Source organism: Genypterus blacodes, unplaced genomic scaffold, assembly GCF_046128005.1.
Source record: "Genypterus blacodes isolate CSIRO-AG114 ecotype Tasmania unplaced genomic scaffold, CSIRO-AGI_Gbla_v1 ptg000008l_1, whole genome shotgun sequence".
NCBI classification, from domain to species: domain Eukaryota; kingdom Metazoa; phylum Chordata; class Actinopteri; order Ophidiiformes; family Ophidiidae; genus Genypterus; species Genypterus blacodes.
The window spans coordinates 574,581-594,072 of NW_027466822.1; the positions used below are offsets into that span (position 1 = coordinate 574,581).

Below are 19,492 nucleotides of genomic sequence, written 5' to 3' on the forward strand. Positions count from 1 at the left end.
AAAAAGCCAAACGTCCGCACGGAGGTTGAGTTCAGTGTTGCAGGAGTGTCTCAGAGCTATTACACAGCAGCAGGACAGTGGGACAGACCTGAGGACGTACACGCTGTCATCACAGGGAACTAAAGCAGATCTTAGCCTCCAAATAAGAATCATGAAGTCTCCAAAGCTGAAAACTCAAGGTGAATATCAGTTTGATTTGATTTTTTCCTTTATTATTATTTTTTTTAGACAATTTAACTTTTAATTACAAGTTTTAAAACACCCTGATTTTGTTCATAATCTTAAAAGTAACTTTATCACAACCGAAATGCTTTGATTGTTGCTTTAATCTCTTATGATCTTAATAATAATAAAATTTCTCCACAATCTCCTTTATCTCCGCTCCGATTCTCATACTAAAGTGATAACATTACACCAATATCCTTGTAGTTATTGTGTTGAAATCTCCCTTTAGCTAATCGATAATCATGTGTTGCGTGTTTCCGATCAGTCAAGCTCGTCGATGAGGACGACCTGACCGACGTGCTGGGCGAGTTCGACGCGGTGATCGAAGACTTCACGTCGCCGGTGGAGAAGCGACACTTCAGGTACGACGAGCACCTGAAGACGATGAAGAGGAGGAGCAGCGCGAGCGTCAGCGACAGCGGCATCAGCGACTCAGAGAGTAAGAGGAAGAATACAACACACAGAGTACACAACGCAACACACAACATTCAACACACACGCGTCATTCTCAAGAATACACCCGGAATCAATTGGAAAATCAATAATGTCGATGAATCTATTATTTACTTTGGAGATTTTATTATTTCTAGAACTCTTTTGACATTTATGGCATTTTACACTTGTGTAGTCACTGCAACGAAAATGGAAGCCTTCACAGACTCTGAGACTCCAGAATGGAGATCAGGCACAGTGTTCCAAGTCCCTAGTTCCAATCCTCCAGACTTCTTCTTCTTCTTCTTCTTCATCTGTAGGAAGTCTGCTCACTTTGCCACGAGCCACAAACGTAACAATGTCTGCTTAACAAGGCTGTGTACTTTGACTCCATGATGCCTCTGCTTGAGTCGCCCCATACAGCTTCTCCTTCTCCTCCTCTGTCAGAGTTGTGTCTGGTCTACAGTTTCTTATCAAGAGGACAGCTTGGTCTACTGGCAGACTGTTGCATGTACGGACACATACACACAATTCTGGAGCGATATGGAGATAGAGAGAGAGAGAGGAGAGAGAGAGAGAGAGAGAGAGAGAGAGAGAGAGAGAGAGAGAGAGAGAGAGAGAGAGAGAGAGAGAGAGACCCTTGATCGTGGTCCAGAGATCTTGGCGTTAGATTGAGTTGCTGCTGCATATCTTGGCACAACTGCTCCCATATTGAGAAGCAGTCACAGTTTAGTGGCTGTCTAAAGTTTTATTGTCATGGAAGCTGCCTGCGTGACTCTCTCCTGTACGCTCCAGCCTCTCCCATTACCAAACCATACCGTGTTTCAAAGATCCACTTGTGCAGATGTAGGCCTGACCTCAAACAGGCCATAACTGATGTGAGTGGGTTGGGGGGGGAAACTCTTAACAGTATCAAGGGTTGTGGAAGAGCAGCTGTGGAACACTTTAAGGATAGAAGTTGTCTAGTTTACTTGTCGGTTAGACCACCTACCGATCTCACACTTTGTAGAATCCAGAAGACCAAACCAGCGCTTTAACGCTGCAAACCCAATGTAATTAATTTCTCATTGGATGCAGATTATGCTGTCCTAACTGCAGCTCAGTCATTGCAGCGCCGGTGTGTTTCCAGTGGTTTTGTGAGTCACATTAGCGGTTACTGGCTTTACAACTCGGAGTAACTCAGCAACCGCCATCAGGGATTCAAACAGAAGGAAGGTGTTCCGACCTGTGTATGTGCTACTAATGAGTGTGTAGATCTGAGGGGAGGGATCAGATTCCTGCGTGAGCCCATGTCCTCTCCATGGCAGTCTAATGAAGCGGGACCTGTCCCACGCAGGGACGGCCTATTGTGCTGTCGTCTGATGGATGGACGGACTGTTTAAGGCGTGGAGAAAGGGCAGAACTGGCCTGGAAGCTTGGAGACGCACCCTGGAGTGTGTGTGTGTGCGCCCAGTGTGTGTCTGACCCCTCCTCCTTAGTGTGTGGCGTCTCCTCTCTGCACTCAGAGGTGGGAGTGGGACGGGTCAGAGAGGTGGAGCGAGTAAGTGGTCAACATCTGAGACACGACTCATGTGAGAGTAGTGAGATAGTGCTGCCTAATCTTATTCTGCTCACACACACTCAGCTCATACTCGCGCACACTCGGCTCATCGTCACACACACTCAGCTCATACTCACATCACTATCAGGAAGGTTAACACGTCAACAAGCTGCTTTGCTTCTACGACCACGTGTGCCTGGGAAAAGGTGGAGAGACGTGGAATAAGACTTCCTGCTCTCTCTCTCTCTCTCTCTCTCTCTCCTCACACACTCTCCATACCTAACCAGACAAACAAACAGTGAAATTTATGTCATATTGTGCAGCATCCTGAAATATGATCTGGCACAAACAAAGTGGCCATTATGTCATTTATGTAACCATCCGTTGCAATGTTTTGGTTTATATTGAGAAGCAGACCAACAATCCACCAACCAAACTATCCTCAGCCTCTAAAGTGTCAGGGATGAAGCTTGCTTTAAGAGCAGAGGAAGAGTTGCCTGGTTGAAGACAGACACATACCGACGCATATACAGAACACACAGAGCAGCTCAGTGCTGTGTGCAATTATATCTGCTGAGGTATTTGACCTAATATTAGTTTACAGTGTTTACACCTGAAAGTTCACCTGCAAGTACAGTGTGTGAGTGTGTGTGTGTGTGTGTGTGTGTGTGTGTGTGTGTGTGTGTGTGTGTACAAGCACATGCATGTGACAGGCTGTAAATGAAGGCTGTCATTAGGAGAGAATGCACTGAAGCTGCCCCACTGACACGGATCGGAAACACACATCGGATGCTTCGCTCGTGTGTGTGTGTGTGTTTTCTCAATTCATATCTCTCTCTCTCTCTTTCGCTCTCTCTCAGGTGCAGAGTCACTGAACAGAAACAGCTTCAGCTTCAGCGATGAGAGGCTGAATTCGCCCACCGTCTTCTCCCCCACCACCTCCTCCCCTCCTCTCATGTCACCAAAAGGTGAGCTCCACGGCTGTCTGAGGCTCCGATATGCGGCATTAAAGATGCCTGTGATAGAACGTTACATCACTTCAACTCTCTTTTGTGTTTTGCAGCCAAACTCGGCGACACTAAAGACCTGGAGGACTTCATCGCCGACCTTGACAAGACATTAGAGAGTAAGTGCTAATGCAACTTGCCTGTCAGAGCCTGTGATGAATGAGCCTGTGTGCCGCCAGCGCTCACCGCTCAGGATTAGCGCGGGGTATTTGTTCCCTGTGTCAGTTATGCTAACGGCCGCTCATAAAGTGACACAGGAGTCGCTCCCTCCCTCCACGTTTCCAAGAAACAAGTGAGGTGTCAGGACTCTGGAGGAGCCGAGACATGTTGTGTGCTCCGGGTGGACCGGGTGGGCCTCTGGGGTTACAGCGCGGAGAAAAGGCCCCGGATCTGTTTTCACCCATCACTCAAGTTTAAATAAAGTGCTGCTACCACTACCGTACAATTTGTCCGCAGCGTTTAGAGGTGTGCACACATGGCTCTGTGTTTCCAGCCCTGTCCTTTTCGCCTCCTGTAGCTGGGCAAATGTACACGCGTGTAACAGTGCAACCTGACACGACAACATGGAGCGGTTTAGTAGCTTAGAAAAAAGGGGACCTACATGGCTCAGCCTTATTTGTTTTGGACCTCTTCTTCTTTACTACAGGGCTTGTGGGTGTTGGAACTTGCATAAGAGAACATGGAATGTGCGCCGGGGCAAACCTGGCTTTGGAATTCCCACTGAAAATGTCGGGAACGGGACGAGACGGAAGAGAGAATCGAAGCCTTTTCCTTGTTTTCATGTTGAATTCCCTCACTGCTCTCTTCTGTTTTGGTCTCTGAGCGCCTTTGATTCACAGCTCACAGGCGCCCAGCTCCCCTATAAAGCAGGACATTCAATCAGCCAGTCAGGCAGTCAGCCAGACCCCTGTTAGCCCCTCAGAATGCCCTGTTTATTGGGGCCACCGGTGTTTACGATGACGAGCCTGTAAATCTGAACATCCGCCCGCTCTCAGAATAGAGCGAGGAGCCAGGGAGTCCCGTTCTAACCAGAAGCCTGTCTGTCCGTCTCTGTCTGTCTCTCCTTAGGCATGTGACGAGGAGGCTCACACTCGTCTTGGAGCGCAGCCACGAAGGAAGGAGGGAGGGAGGTAGCGGACGTCTGGCCCCTTTTTTGAGCAGGTTACATGCCTTCATCCCATCACATCCAACCGCCCGGCAGAATACAGCTGGATGGATCAGCAGCTGCCAAGCGACTCCATCAGGTCTAGCCAGATCTCTGCTAAAGTTAGCTGGCAGTCGTCTCCTCACTCCAGGCCACCTGGCGACTGGGCAGCGAGGGCCACCGGAGGAGTCCAACCCCCCCCCTTTACAGGAACAACACGGACATGAGATAACGGACTCAAACGCAAACGAGTCAAGAGGGAAGACGAGGAAGATACGCCACGAGTCTCATACCACCGCAAAACACAGACCAGGTTCAACTCCCTCATCCGAAGATTGAGCTGAAAGAGTATTTAAATATGGCTTTTTGTAATAGAAGTATATTTGTAATTTTATAGAGCTACTTATTGTAAATCTGTCTTTTATTGTGAAATATATTTTTGTATCTTGTGTAAATAATAATTGTTTTAAAGTGCTTGGTATTAAGAGGACGTCTGGAGAGAGATTTAAGGTTTAAAGGGTTAAACTCCTTGAATGGATTTAAGTTGGGTTTTATGCTTTTAACAAATGTGAACTGAAAACTTAATCATCTCAGAAAAAAAAATGGAAAGCAACATCTTGACTTAATCCTGCTAATGCCTGCCAGGGAAAATATTAAAGTATGACATATGGTTCTTTTAACACATGACGCCTCTGGTTATTACTGACTCTTCTTCACTATTTGTCCCCTGAACTGAAACGATCTGTACTTCATTTACATTACACAACATATCAGCTATGTCCCAGTTTGTTCCTCTAACACAATGTGAAACCAACCAAACAAGAGGTGACTCACTAAACCACGTCAAACTGCAGACCAGGCAGGATTTCCTTCCTCCAAAAGTGGACGTCCACACAAACTTAATGATTCAAGCTGTTTTGTCCGCTAATTTGTTATGAATAAACAAAAGAAGAGAAAGAAGGAGCCGTTCCTGCAGGTGTTGTGGCTTCGGCCCAAAGTTTCGGAATTCAAAGCTCATACAACGTTGATATTGAGGTGATTGGTTTGATATTATGCTCAGAAAACATCACAGGACACACACACACACACACACTGAAATAGACGTAACAAGCAAATTAGCCTCCTGTGCTCATTAATCAAATCAACCCCTCAACAAAACAGGTACTTATGTAACATATGTAGCAACAAGGGCTATTTCCAGAGGAGGAAGGAGACGAGGGGGCGTGACCTCTTCCTAGCCCAGCAGCAGGTGTGACTGAAGTAACACTGATACTGTCAGCTGACCATCAAGAGTCAAAGGTCACTCTCTATGAGTAGACGGATTTCCTTTACGGCCCCACAGTGGCATCGTAGCAGGTGCAGAGAGGTCAGCGACCCCAATGAAATAAAGCACTTCTACTCTTCTTCATGCACTCAAAAATAAAACAAGACTGAGCTCCTCCCTTCCCTCTGACTGATTCCATCTGCACAGATTTGAGCTGCGGGCTTTGACTTCATGTCTGATCGAATGAGGAGATGAGATTCCCTCACAGCGGCATGACGGCAGGCGGTGTGTGAATCTGTCCGGCCTTCTGTTGGGTTCCCCCCTCGGTTAATGAGGGGGCAGGAAGCTGGCGTGCACACATGGATTGGTGTAGTCTCTTTATTACAGTTGGCAGGGGGAAGCAGTGGGTGCTGTATCCCTGCTGCACGTCCCCCTATCTGCACTCGTCCCTCTGGATATGGTGTCTGCAGGACAGCTGGCACCGCTCTGACAGGCCATGTTGACACAACACATGAATCCCTCGGGAGGGACGGAGGGAGGGTGCAGTGTCTTCGGAAACAACCGTCCCACTTGGCAGGAGCAGGCACCTTTTTGGCAGCGTGGGTCAATCCTGTACAAGCGCAGGGCTTTGGCAGTGGCCCATACTTACAGAGCGGGAAGTGTGGGAAAAGCAGGAGAGCCAGGAAAATCAAGGGAGAGTAGAGGGATGGAGAGGGGAGGATACGGGAGGATGAGATAAACAGGTGAATGATGGGAAGAACTGAGGCTTCAGAGACAGAAAGTATTGGTGAAGAAAGAGACCAAGGTTTATAAGTCTTATCATGTGTCCGTCTTTCCAGCAAGATACCAGGATGGATTCCGACGGGAGGCCCCGAAAATCTACTGATGAGGTTGTTCTATGAATAGCTTGGGCAGAGACACACAGATGTGTGTCCACATCACAAAGAGACAGAAATACACAGAGCCAAATATCAGGTTCAGCTTACCACTGGGTCTTCACACCACTGGAGCACAGATGTCCCTGCTAGCAGTGCAAGGAAGGTTTGTCTGTGTGCGCGCGTGTGTGTGTGTGTGTGTGTGTGTGTGTGTGTGTGTGTGTGTGTGTGTGTGTGTGTGTGTGTGTGTGTGTGTGTGTGTGTGTGTGTGTGTGTGTGTGTGTGTGTGTGTGTGTTAGTGCTGGTCTGTGCAGCATGTGTACATGTTGGAGCCTGACAAGACAGTTTTGTCTGGGAGACAAGATAGACAAACAGGATCGCAACAGCAAGAATTCAGATTTTATCACTCCATCTTAGTTTCTGTCCAAATTGACAAGTTGACAAAACCTATAATGTTTTCATTTTTGTCTTAGATATGCTCTAAACTCTTTCTGTCCGCCTCTCATAATGTAACGCCCCCAACATGACGTGATGTGATCCTGACTGACCTTCTCCTGCATGACCACCCAAACATGAGCGTAGTTTAGTTTCACTACAGAGAAGCAACAACTAAATCAATGTTTTCAACTTTCTCAGGCTGAGCTCAAACATTATTGACAAGCAAGTATACACGTCACATTCTCGTTAACATTAGTATGGTGTGAGCCTCAAGGCCTCAGGGGTTGTCTTCTATGTTTCTTACCCCCACACACACACACACACCTGCCTGCCCTTAAGACCTTTGAACTGACAGCCTGACAATAACAAGCTCTCAGCATTCTGACAGTCCAGGCTCTCAGCCAGACTGAGGAGCAAGACGGGAGGTTTGGATGAATCTGTCTTACTGCTTCTCCTTGACCTCATGAGCACCAGTGTCGCTCCCAGCGATGATGGGATACGATGCGATCTCCATGAATCATTTTTGAACTGACTCATCAGAATCGCATCAATGCTACAAATAATCTTCAAATATTGCTGTGTTCATATTAGTAGTTATGATTAGTAGAATAGCCTCAACTTTTGGAAGGGTCGCACTTTTCTAAGAACACACACACACACACACACACACACACACACACACACACACACAGAGTCCAGTGATTGGGGTGAAGGTCTGAACACTGTGTGGGTGTGTTGGAGCTGACACAGCGTTGGATTTACTGCTGTGGGCGTCTGCGTGGGGCTCAATAGAAAGCTGGGAAGCAGGTGCAAGAACTCGCTCCTTAGGGGGGAAAATACATGTTTGGTAACTAGCAAACAATTCAGAACGTGTTCACTGGATAAAATAATACACTGACACATGAATAAGGCAGCTTTCAGTCGTAAGGTGGCAGGATATCTACAAACACGTCGCACCATTTCTCATCTCTCTACGTAGGGACGTCCACTCTCCCTTCATGCTGGAATAAGAGAACCAATTCCATCGGGTCTGTAGAATCCCTCTTGGTCTTTAAAAAAACCCCATAAAAATCCACCTCTTCATGAACACCTTCACACCTGAGGGCTTCATTATTAACCCCTGTATGCCTGAGCACCTGCTGAACCCACTGGCCTTATTTCCAATGAGCTGGAACTTTGCTCTGCAGCTTTATTATCAATAATTGCTGATCAGAAGTAGCTTGTGTTGTCTAATCCATCTGTCTATAGCATCTGACAACTTGTGATTTGTTATTATTGCAGTATTTTGTCTGAGCCTTCATGTGTACAGGATGCTGAGACACAGAGGGGAGGTTGATGCTTTGTGGCCTTTGGGCCTTTGGGCCTGTTGAACTCCCAGCCAGGGTTTCCATGCAGCTGTCTGCTCCTTCCAGCTGTGGCAGGTTTGATGCAGAGGAATCTACTACACACTGCTGAGCTGTGATATGTTTCTGTGGACATTTTCACCATTTTAACTTTGTTGGACGGTTCACTGAAGAAGCATGTAGGAAAAGCAGACGACAGAAATCATAGCAGGATGTTTTATATGTTAATGTCATTCCTAAAAGCAGCAATCTAAAATGGGAACAATTAAATCTGTGGACCTGAGGATGTAGAAGCCCACTGTCAGCTTGGGTGTTTCCTCTCTAAATGTCTCATGTCTCTCAAATGAATCATGCCTGCAGTGCTACGTGGCTGAATGTGCGGAGCTCAGACATCGTCCATGACTCACGGTGTGCGGTCAGTTTGCATGATGTCATCGTGGTCCTATATATACAACATGATGAGTCACAGGCACACGCATCATATGCAATGCAAAGTCAGGCACTGGATACCAGCTGGGATGAGAGAAAGTGTGGGGACAGAACTCAAACAAATCAGACCAAAGTTGACATGAAAACAAATAGACACATGTTCACAAGCCAGACCAGAGAGAAACATGCAAACACTGACTTCTTCCACATTTATGAAATTCATTTCCCAACGATTTGTCGATTCAAACCATTCTGCTGTGTGTGTGTGTGTGTGTGTGTGTGTGTGTGTGTGTGTGTGTGTGTGTGTGTGTGTGTGTGTGTGTGTGTGTCCCTTTTCACCAGTGTGACTCATCACCTCCTACCAGCATAGGATTGTAGTCTTAGTGTTTCAATGTTGGGAAAGTCATATCTCCATTTATTTATACTGTAAATGTGTCCCAGATCTGAATCACTGCTCTATCTCTGTTAAGTGACACAGTAAAAAACATTTAGTTAGTATTGAAGTATTTGGGGCGAGTAAAAATAAATTAAATTTTACTTTCATGCAATTACTTATTTGAATAGAAGTTAGTCGCAATTAATTAACAATCTCATACACACACACACACACACACAGAGGGGATTTGGATAGCACTCTTTATCTAGGGGCTTATCAGTTTGTCATTGTGTGTGATGGTCCAGGAGCAGGGAGGTAACACTCCGATGTGAGAGCGTTCACCAACCCCGGCTTTGAAGGAGCGATGTCATGGCTGCCTCACTAAACGACCGGCTTTGAAGCATAAGATTAGCGAGGGCTTTGGTTAAAGAGGTGGGCTTTGTGCATTGTTGCGGAAGCTCTGCTGCTTAGGGAGGAAACGCTTTGAGGAAATGGAGACGAGGAGGAGAAGAACACTCAAGATACCATCACAGCAGACCAGAGAGATGCAGTGAGTAAAGGAGTGGGTGACAGTGAATGTAACCGTACACACATTCACCCTGAGCTTTTTTTACTTTATGACTTGTATGTGGTCTTTGCTCATACTGTCCTCCTGACTGGTTGTAGTTATAAATAATAGATTGAGTCCACAGTGTTTCACTGAGACTCCACGATGTTATCCAGCGGTGCAATTAGTTCGCTTTCAACTCCTACACAAGTCCAGTTTAACCACAACAGACTCTCTCTGCTCTCTCAATGGACCTCTGTTTGGTTCAAACTTAATACATCCAACGCGGATTCAACAGGATGCAAAGAGAAGAGAGAGAGAAGAGAGAGAGAAAGGACATCATTGCTTGAGGATAGTCTATACTTTAGGCATTAGTCTCTTTTTTTTTGGGTGGTGCTCCGAAGTACAGCTGAGCCAGTGAAAGACAAGCTGTCCTCCAGAAATGCCTGTTTAATTACTCCCAAACCACGTTCCTCGCCTCATGTGGGAGCACAGAGGGCCTCTCACTGCACTGGTAAACATCCAAGCCAGACACTCTTTCATTTCTGCCACATCGGAATCCACTAAAACATGTTTCAAATGCAATCGCTGTTGTTGAGATAGAGCCGAGCCCCTTTGACAGCTATTTCAGTGTGGCCTCGAGCATTTAGGCTTCAATTTTGAGGAGAGGGTGGAGGATAGGGGAGAGGGGGACGTGTTCACAGCTTCACACACTGAACCAATGGACACAGTGTCTAACTAGACGACCACCAGGATACACAGCAGCTCTCCCCTCAGCTAGTCTGTAATACGTTTGATTTGAATGAATATTAATCCTATTCTCTATTTTGAAGATATAGAGAGATCCTGATGCATTGACAATGAGGAAGCGTTCCATTGAGAAGACAAAGGCCATTGTTAACTATGAAGTTCCAACAGATGCTGAGTCTTCATATTGCTCCTCCTGCTTTCACTCCTCCTCCCATCCTTCTGTTTTATCTCTCACTCCCTCCCCCACGGCTCCCCCTCCTGCCCTCCTCCCCCCCCTGCCGAACTCTGCTTTCCTCCTCTTCAGCCCTTCGTCTTTTACCTCTTTGTGCATCTCTTCGCCTCTCCCCAGCTCCACTCTATCATTTTTAAGGAAAGGGTTGGTTTCGTCTCAATTCATCCCAACGGGTCTCGCCCACGTCTCTCAACCTCCCAGCCCTGTGGCCAGGTTAGAGAGGTGGGTCAGGGTTCAGCACAGGGTCTGGATCAGCACCCTGTTATTAAGGCTGAAGTTACACGAGAGCAGATTTTCACGGGAGCTGCACCCTCGGGGGGGAAACAATCACCTTAACTCAACTCAATCACCTGAGGGAGTGAGTGAGTGAGTGAGTGAGAACTTTGTGCCTTGTTATGGCTGTGGACCGCTACACTGAACTGCAACATGATGAGAGATATGACACACAAGCAGACAACACCTCCTCATCTCCACACCTCATCAGATTTGATCTTTATTTGAAGGCGATGACACAAAACACAATAGTCCAACAATAATCCAACAGGTGAGGAAATGCAGGTGGGAGTGGCTTTGTGTGTTTACATGTTTGAGAGTAAGATTGAGTCAACCAGAGCTGATTTCAATTTAAGTATGGTTTTATCTATCTTTCTATATATCTTTGGAATTACTTTATGAGCAATAAGTGCTTGTATTCATTGACTGATTAAAAACAAGTACTATTAGGTCAGAAGAAGCTGTGCTGGTAGAAGAAGCGTGACAATACAGAGCCTTTAATATCTTCCTGCACACTTAAGTTGAGTGTTTGTTTTCACTCAGCACTCAATGAGAGAGAGGTCGCCTCAGCCTGCCAGCTCAGGGCAAAGTCTCTGGTCTCAGCCCAGAGAGGCTGTTTCATCTTCAGAAGAGGCTGCGAGCATGATTACTGCACACTCACACACACACAGACACACACATACACAGGCCGGGCCCTCGCTCACAAAGGACACGGGTGTTTGTAGAGCTTTGTCTGAGCCTCCTGCTTAGTGTGTGAGTGTGTGTGTGTGTGAGAGAGAGAGAGAGAGAGAGAGAGAGAGAAAGAGAGAGAGAGAGACATAGAAAGAGAGAGTCGAATCTTTGTCCATTCTTGCCCAGATTTATGTCTTTTTTAAGCTTGGTCATTTTTCTCAGATGATAAACTATCATGGGACAGGCATGAACCTGTGAAGTGTATTTGTAACTGTGTGTGTGCCTGCGTGTGTGTGTGTGCTCTTGTATGAATGATACATGTCCTTTTTAGAGTACATTCAGTCCCCTGGTTATGCCGAAGGAAGCAGGATTTGTCCCTAAATCCAGAGTTTAACTGATGAACCTGCTGAAAGTGAAGATCAAAGCTGACTGTCAGATCTAAATATTTCATCATTCCTCCTCTGTGAGCAAAGATCTCTATCTTTCTGTCCTTTTCTTCATCCTTCCCTGACACGGTTCCATCAGAGGCCTTAACAAGACACTACATGCTTCACGCCCTCACTGAACCTAAAGATACACATCCGTCATCAGCACTGGATTCTGCTTAAAGACTGCTGACAGAGTTTCTGAACAGTAGCAGTAAGTGATCCAATTATTACTCAGTGTCAGATTATGAACCAGTTATTATGAATCTGCAATATTCTATTACAAGCTTAACTAAACACAGATTTGTCTAAACTGTGCTGATCACATTTCATTCCCTTCCGTCAGGTTTGATCACTACATGAAATTTATCCTGTGGAGTCTAAAGTCATGTAGCAATTTCACTTTTTATACAATTATTCTTGATCCTAGAGAAACAAAACAATCTGTAAAAAAGTCCATACATGTTTTTAAAACTTCTAGGAAAATAAACAAAAATATTATTAAAAATTCCAGAAAATAAAGTCTAGAAAATATGACTTCAAGGAAATCTGCAATAAAAGAAAGAAATCAATAAAAAAATGTATTGATTATAAAAAATGATGGCTCTAGTATAACTGAGTTAAAAACTGAAACAAACAGCATTGAGTTAAAGGCAAATCCTTTATCTCCTTGGTCCATCAAACTAATGTTACCATGATCAATCAGCTTCTCCTTGCAAGGGTCACACTCCACCTTGCCTCCACATATGCAGCATGAACTGAACGCCACATATAAAGCTGCTTGAAGCTGCAGTTTGCTTGACTTTGCCTCCCGTTGGGCCGAGCGGTGAATCAAAAACCCGACTTTTCGAGCTGGCAGAGAAGGAAACTACCAACTCTGCCCCGTTAGAGAGGCATTTCCTGACCGCCGAGGTAATTAGACCCACCGAGCCCCAAATACACAAGAATAAATCTAAATCTGACCACGGCTCCACTAATTAGACCCATTAGCTCTCTCCCTCTCTCTATGTATGTGTCTGTGTGTGTGTGTGTGTGTGTGTGGAGGCGTGCAAGCCACCTACATTAATACAGGAAAGGAGCAGAGAGTAAAACCATATTAGTGTTCCTCTGCCGCCTATAATTTCCCGGCAATCAACCAGTGAGATAATATTAGTGACCATAATGAGAGGAAATCATCTGTGACCAACATCTGTAGTGAAGTTATCACATTCAGAGAGAGAGAGAGGGAGACTGGGGTGAAATTATCTTTCCTTGTTATTCCACAACAGGTCGAGCTTCTCTGGACTGAACTTCCTGGTCTCACTGGGATAAAGGTCAAGACACACACATACACACACATCCAACCCACACATACGTACATTCACTGTGGCAGGAATGTGTGTGTGTGTGGGTACTTTGGGTGAAGGCTGAAGTGATTTGTGTTGTCTTTGTGTTATTTCTGTGTGCCTTGTCAAATGAAGATAAACGGACAATCGGTGGACTAAACTGGCTCCACATCCAAAACATCCCTTTCTACCTGTCGCCATTTGACTCCTACATCCATCATCATTAGCGTCATTGCAGCGTCTTTCCTCCGGGTGGTTGTTGGGGGCCGTTGGGGTGGGGACACATGGCCTAGACACTGTCTGGATCTCTCAGGTCGACAGCTACAGACACGCCAATTGTTTGGATGACCGAAGACCGAAAAGGACAATAAAAGTTGAGAACTAAATTAGGAATTACTATATCGTTAATTCCTACTACCTGTTTCCTTCACTGTGAGCATTCCTGTTCCTGATTCCTGTTGTGTACATGAATGGTGCAGGAAGCTGGGGTCTGACCAAGCAGTGATGTTTGAGTTTGTGAGGTCCAGCAGAATGATTCCCTCAGAGCAGATTTTCTAACATTCTGGCTTGACTTGTCAGGTCTGTGATCATTACTCAACATTTCAAATCCTTTTCCAAAACTTTACAGGCCTGTAAGAGTTTCCAATTCCACACCTTTTCCATGATTTTTTATATCCGTAGAAACTCTCAGAGGTTCTAGTCTCACGCTGGGTTCTGGGTCTGTGGTCCAGAAACAAAGGAAAGTTCCAGAACTTTAGAAAAAAATGTGCTTTGGTGGGAAATGCACTAAAGATGAGATCAAAGCAGAGGGAGCTCCCAGCAGCACAGAATTCCTGCCTTTGTTAGTTATCAAGGAAGTATTATGGGAGGCCACATTCATCTCCATTAGCCTGAACTCAGAGAATTATAACTTATCTTTGACATGCATGAGTGAGAGAGAGAGAGAGAGAGAGAGAGAGAGAGAGAGAGAGAGAGAGAGAGAGAGAGAGGGGGGGAGGGGTAAAAGGAAAGGGAGAGAGGTATAGGGAGAGAGAGAGGGAGAGCTAGAGGTAGAGGGGGAGAGAGAGGGAGAGAGAGAGATAGAAAGATAGAGGAGAGAGAGCGGGGGAGAGAAAGAGAAAGAGAGAGAGGGAGAGAGAGAGAGAGGGAGAGAGAGGGGTAAAAGGAAAGGGAGAGAGGTATAGGGAGAGAGAGAGGTAGAGGTAGAGGGGGAGAGAGAGGGAGAGAGAGAGATAGAAAGAAAGAGGGAGAGAGAGTGGGAGAGAGAGAGAAAAAGAGAGAGAGAGAGGGAGAGAGAAGGAGAGCGAGAGACAGAGAGCGAGAGAAAGGGGGAGGGAGAGAGGGACAGGGACAGAGAGAGAGAGAGAGAGAGAGAGAGAGAGAGAGAGAGAGAGAGAGAGAGAGAGAGAGAGAGAGCGAGAGAAAGGGGGAGGGAGAGAGGGACAGGGACAGAGAGAGAGAGGTGGAGGGGGAGAGAGAGGTAGAGAGAGGTAGAGAGAGGTAGAGAGAGAGCGAGGTAGAGAGAGAGAGAGAGAGAGAGAGAGAGAGAGAGAGAGGGACGTGGGCTGGTGTCTTGCCAGAGCAGCTGGTTTGACGTGCTGGTGTGAGAATAAGAAGTAAGAAGGAAAGAATGAGAGGGTGGAAGGACAGACAGGGAGGAGAGGAAAACAGAGGAGAGGAATCTGCAAAACAAATCACTGCAGTGTTCAATGTACATGGCAACACACACACACCGTGGGTCATATGCAAATCTCCTCACAGGGAGCGGAAGGACTTACGGGCAGCATCCACAACGAAACCCAAAGAAATCTTCCCGTCAGTCACAACACGTTACCATGGCAACAAGTCTTCAGGCCAGATGTGTCTGCACACTCAGCAAAAATGCAAAATATTCTCCTCATGTGACTATGAGGTGGCCGCAGCTGGTTACTGGTCTCATTTCCTGTGTGTTTGAGGAGTGTGTGTGTGTGTCTGTTGTGTGCGTTTCCATCCAAAGCAAACAAAACAGAGAGCCAACAAGCAGGAAGTGATTAGAGGAATCAGCTGCTGCCGTGATTGGAGGGGATGAAAAGCAGCGATTGTTTTAGCCACGGTGGCACTTGGGTCAGAAATGTGGCACATCACTCTCACATGTGGAAGAATTGTGTGTGAATGTGGAAGGATTCACAATTTCAAGATCTTCTGTCACTTCAAGGTCTTAGATGCAGAAGTTGAACCCAGAGTTTTCCCTAAAATTTTCAACAAACTGCGACCAAAGAATATTGGAATATTCAGTATATAATAGTAAGTAAATCCTACAACTTAAAAAAAAAAACAATAGAGGTTATGACCTTTGCGTTCTCAGCTCTATCTGCCTATCTGAGGCCCTGAGTTTAGTTCAACAGCAAAAAGAGAAACAGCAGAAACAGACAATGTCAGCAGTATGGAGGAGGTCACTGAATCCCACAGCTCCAGGCGTGTCCTCCCTCTGTGTGTGTGTGTGTGTGTGTGTGTGTGCGCATGTGTGTGTGTGTGTCTTTTAGGGGGATTAGTCCTGCTTGACAAACACTTGGCCCTCAGAGGGGGAAGTCTCCCTGCCTGCCTCATAAATCAGAATTAACAAACACACACTCACACTTTTACTGTCACTTTCAAGCCAGGATTTTGTGTATTAGAAGATTATGATTAAACTCTTTAACTTTCCTTTAAAAGCATATCAGTGTTTGTTTCCCGTATCAAATCTTCTCCTATTGTTTGCTTCAACATAAACCACAGTGTTTACCTGTAGTCAAGGGCAACAGCATCATCAGATCTACTGATCTGAGTAACGCAGCAGCAAAGCCACATCCTCTGCATGATGTAAGACTCATCACAGGACCGTAAAAATGGGAAGTATTAGTAATGCATCTTTCACTGTGTAGTACTGAGAGTGCCCCAAACACCAACTCTTATATAAGTCTGTTACAAAATATACAGAGGAGCACTTTGTCCTCAGAATTGCCACGAGAACACCAAGAGGAATAAGCTGCATTATACTAAACACGTTATCATTAAAGCAGACATATAAGGCTGATTTTGTAGGACACTGATTCACTAGGTCAAATTAATGAAGTAATAAGTAGTATCAACATTGTTTTTATATTTTTTTCCCACTGGCTCTAGTTGTTAACTTGTTATTCAGTTCTTCTAAATTAGGATAACAATAATAAGAACATGTCAACATGGATATGACGTGAACGATGGCAGTAGATGTGCAGAGTGAAGTGTGAGTGTTGAGTGAGAGGGTTTCACATTGCTGTAGCTCAGTTTTCATTAACCCAAGATGACACACACACACACACACACACACACACACACGCACGCACACAGTTATTACTTAGCTATCTTTACTGGCTGTTATGATCTGGAATGTTCCACTCCGCTGTCATCTAAGTTAACCCCGGGTTACTCAACAACCCTGCCAATGGTTTCAGTTGACAAAATGACTTTCCAAGAGGCAGTATATGTGTTAATCTGTTGAAACTTCAAGGGCCAAGAAATGAGAGAAACAGTCAGACAGAGAAAGTGTGTGTGTGTGTGTGTGTGTGTGTGTTTACGCATATCTGATTAACTTTACAGAAGACTTCTCTCAAGGACTTCTCTCCTAAACAACAAGTTTTCAATCAAAACTGCCTCTAGTGCTAAAATGGTCGATGATAGGCAGTTAATTCTGAAAGCTCAGATGTCCGACTGTCTTTTAATGCACCATTTGATTTTTAAACCAAAGCTTGTACAAAATGAGCATTTAATAACCATTGTTGCATGAATTTATTTGTTGCCCTAACTAGGTTGATTGAGGGGTGTCTGCTCTACACATACATTATGAGGGTATGACTGATAAGTTCTGAGCCTTAACTGTATTGAGCTCAGTGTTTTATAAGTTTCAACTTTCAGAGCTCCCAAAATGCTCAGTGAGCTGTACAAGATGGGCAAATTAGGCAAACAGAGTCTTCACTCCATGACTGAGGCTTTAGTTCTGCACCCACCCGACTGACCTGATTTGACCCCAACAGCCTCTTTCCTCCTACTAAATGAGAAAAGGCTTTAGATGGACTTGTTGGCCTCTGATAATGGGCAGCAAGATAAAGTCTAAAAAAGACTATGAAACTTAACGAAAAATCCCTGCAGCATTATTGGCAGAAGTGTGTCCAGGTGGAAAGAGATTACGGTGAAACATTTGTTAGATCTCTCAAGCAAAGGTTTACAACTTCACTCCCTCTTATCACCACCAGGCCTGTGTTTGGACTCATAAATCCGCTCTACAAGGTCCCATCAACTCAAGCTGCACTCCAGTGATGTGCTGACATATCGACTTGTAATCGTGTCTTTGGAGTGGTTTGTTTTTCATCACTGCTCCAAACGGCCTGACTGGCTGCCCGGACATCTGCGGATCAGCGTGTCAGTGAGTCAGGTGCTCTGCCAGTCTGTCTCTGCGTCTGTCAGCAGCAGCGCTCATAAGGCTCTTCTCAAACTTCAATGCACCTACAATTCACTCAGGGCTTGACAGGGCCAGGTGTCAGGTGGTCAACCCTTCTGTATGTGTGTGTGTGTGTGTGTGTGTGTGTGTGTGTGTGTGTGTGTGTGTGTGTGTGTGTGTGTGTGTGTGTGTGTGTAGGGTGAATCCAAGTAGGATCTCCTTCAGCCCAATGAGAGCGCTTCCAATATTTTGTTTTTCCATGCTGACTTTCTCTTCAGGCTCAAACACTGAATTATATTAACAACCAGCCACCACACACACACACACACACACACACAGGCGCACACACACACTAACCACACGGTGATCAGTCAGTGCTATTGACTCTGGACTGTTATTACCTCCTAATGAATCTGCCATAAAGCTCTGGGACTGCCGCCGGCTGTCTGCTTATTCCACCACAGGACAGTGAAAGCCCCCGTGTGTGTGTGTGTGTGTGTGCGGGCGTGCGTGCGTGCGTGTGTGTGTGTGTGTGTGTGTGTGCGTGTGTGTGCAAGTATTTAGTTGCATAATCCATGACCCCCCTTAAGAAAATTGCAAAGGATCCGACTGAAAGCTAAACTAGTTCCTACATTAGTTTCTACTCTTCCCATCGCACAGTAGTGATGTTTTCCTTCAGGTGTAAACAGCATCCTGATATGTGACATCATAATATCCTCCTCCATACAAGCTTCCTGCACTCCTGCTTAAAGTATCACACATAAACTCACAGAAGCACATATGTCATACACATGTTTCTAAGGAATTTTCCATATTTACTGACCTCAACATTCCTGTATCACACAGTTCTCACCCACATGGCCCTGGTACTCCTCCACAGGGTGAGAATCAATCACTGAGCTACAGCAATAAGTGACAAGCTCCCGTTTCTACTGTTCAGGGAAACACAGGAACAATCCCTCTCTGCCTCGTCCATCCAGCTGGGTCGCCACAATCAGTCACAGTAGCCGGCCCACCCCTGCCTGTGGCCTCTGTAGGGATCAATCATACTGTGTTTTACCCCTAAGTTAAAACAGAGGCCACACTTGCATATTTGTGTTAGTATGTAAGTAGAGATAGTGTCGAAAAAAACAGCTAAAAATAATTATTGCACATTTTGAAATATCAGCTTGAATTTCCGCTGATTCTCCCGCAACTGCAGGAAAAGTGAATGACTCACGAGCGGAGTCGTGTAAAAAGGGGAAACACGTCGCACAAACACACTACACAACGCTGCACAACACTGACTCACCGATGTGACGTCGCAGCAGTCTAGACGTCCCTTCTCCCCCCGCTGTAAGCACATGACCAGACCAGGTGTGCACTGTGGCTGCGTGCCCAAGAGTCCATTTGTCGCTTTAATCCCACAGCGATAAACAGTGTGCCTATAAAGGAGATGTGGCACAGGAGGCAGGGTGGAACAGGCAGGAGTGTGTAATTATCGCCACCGTGCTTGGGGCTTTTCCAAAGGGAAGTCCGGGCCAAGGCAGAGCAAAACACAGCAGATAAAGTCATCAAGGAGGCCATACATCAGTCAGACATCGACATATATGTCTCTTTTTCTCATTGATTGACAGCAACGTATTGATTTTATCCTTAGACAACTTTTTTTAAGGTGTAGTAGAAGGATTAGAGCCATAATTGTACATCAATCATATGTGGATCAAGTTGGCAAATGACACTCTTCCTTCTTTCTCTCTCCTCTTTCCCCTCTTTCTATA

General features: G+C 45.6%; 1 protein-coding gene across 1 annotated transcript; it reads left to right on the forward strand.

Moving 5' to 3' along the window:
* The first annotated feature begins 15 nt into the window (after window positions 1–15).
* On the forward strand, window positions 16–5,035 carry rgcc (regulator of cell cycle). Its single transcript, XM_076157272.1, has 5 exons — window positions 16–179; window positions 491–664; window positions 3,058–3,165; window positions 3,261–3,323; window positions 4,273–5,035. The coding sequence occupies exons 1-5, from the start codon at window positions 152–154 to the stop codon at window positions 4,278–4,280; spliced, it is 381 nt and encodes a 126-aa protein (XP_076013387.1). The 5' UTR covers window positions 16–151; the 3' UTR covers window positions 4,281–5,035.
* Window positions 5,036–19,492: the final 14,457 nt, after the last annotated feature.

Bases quoted from the DNA above. Each gene is read 5' to 3' on its own strand.
- rgcc (XM_076157272.1), top strand. From the start codon at position 152: ATGAAGTCTCCAAAGCTGAAAACTCAAG. The intron at 180-490 runs GTGAATATCAGT...GTTTCCGATCAG, and splicing joins TCCAAAGCTGAAAACTCAAG to TCAAGCTCGTCGATGAGGAC. The intron at 665-3,057 runs GTAAGAGGAAGA...GCTCTCTCTCAG, and splicing joins CGGCATCAGCGACTCAGAGA to GTGCAGAGTCACTGAACAGA.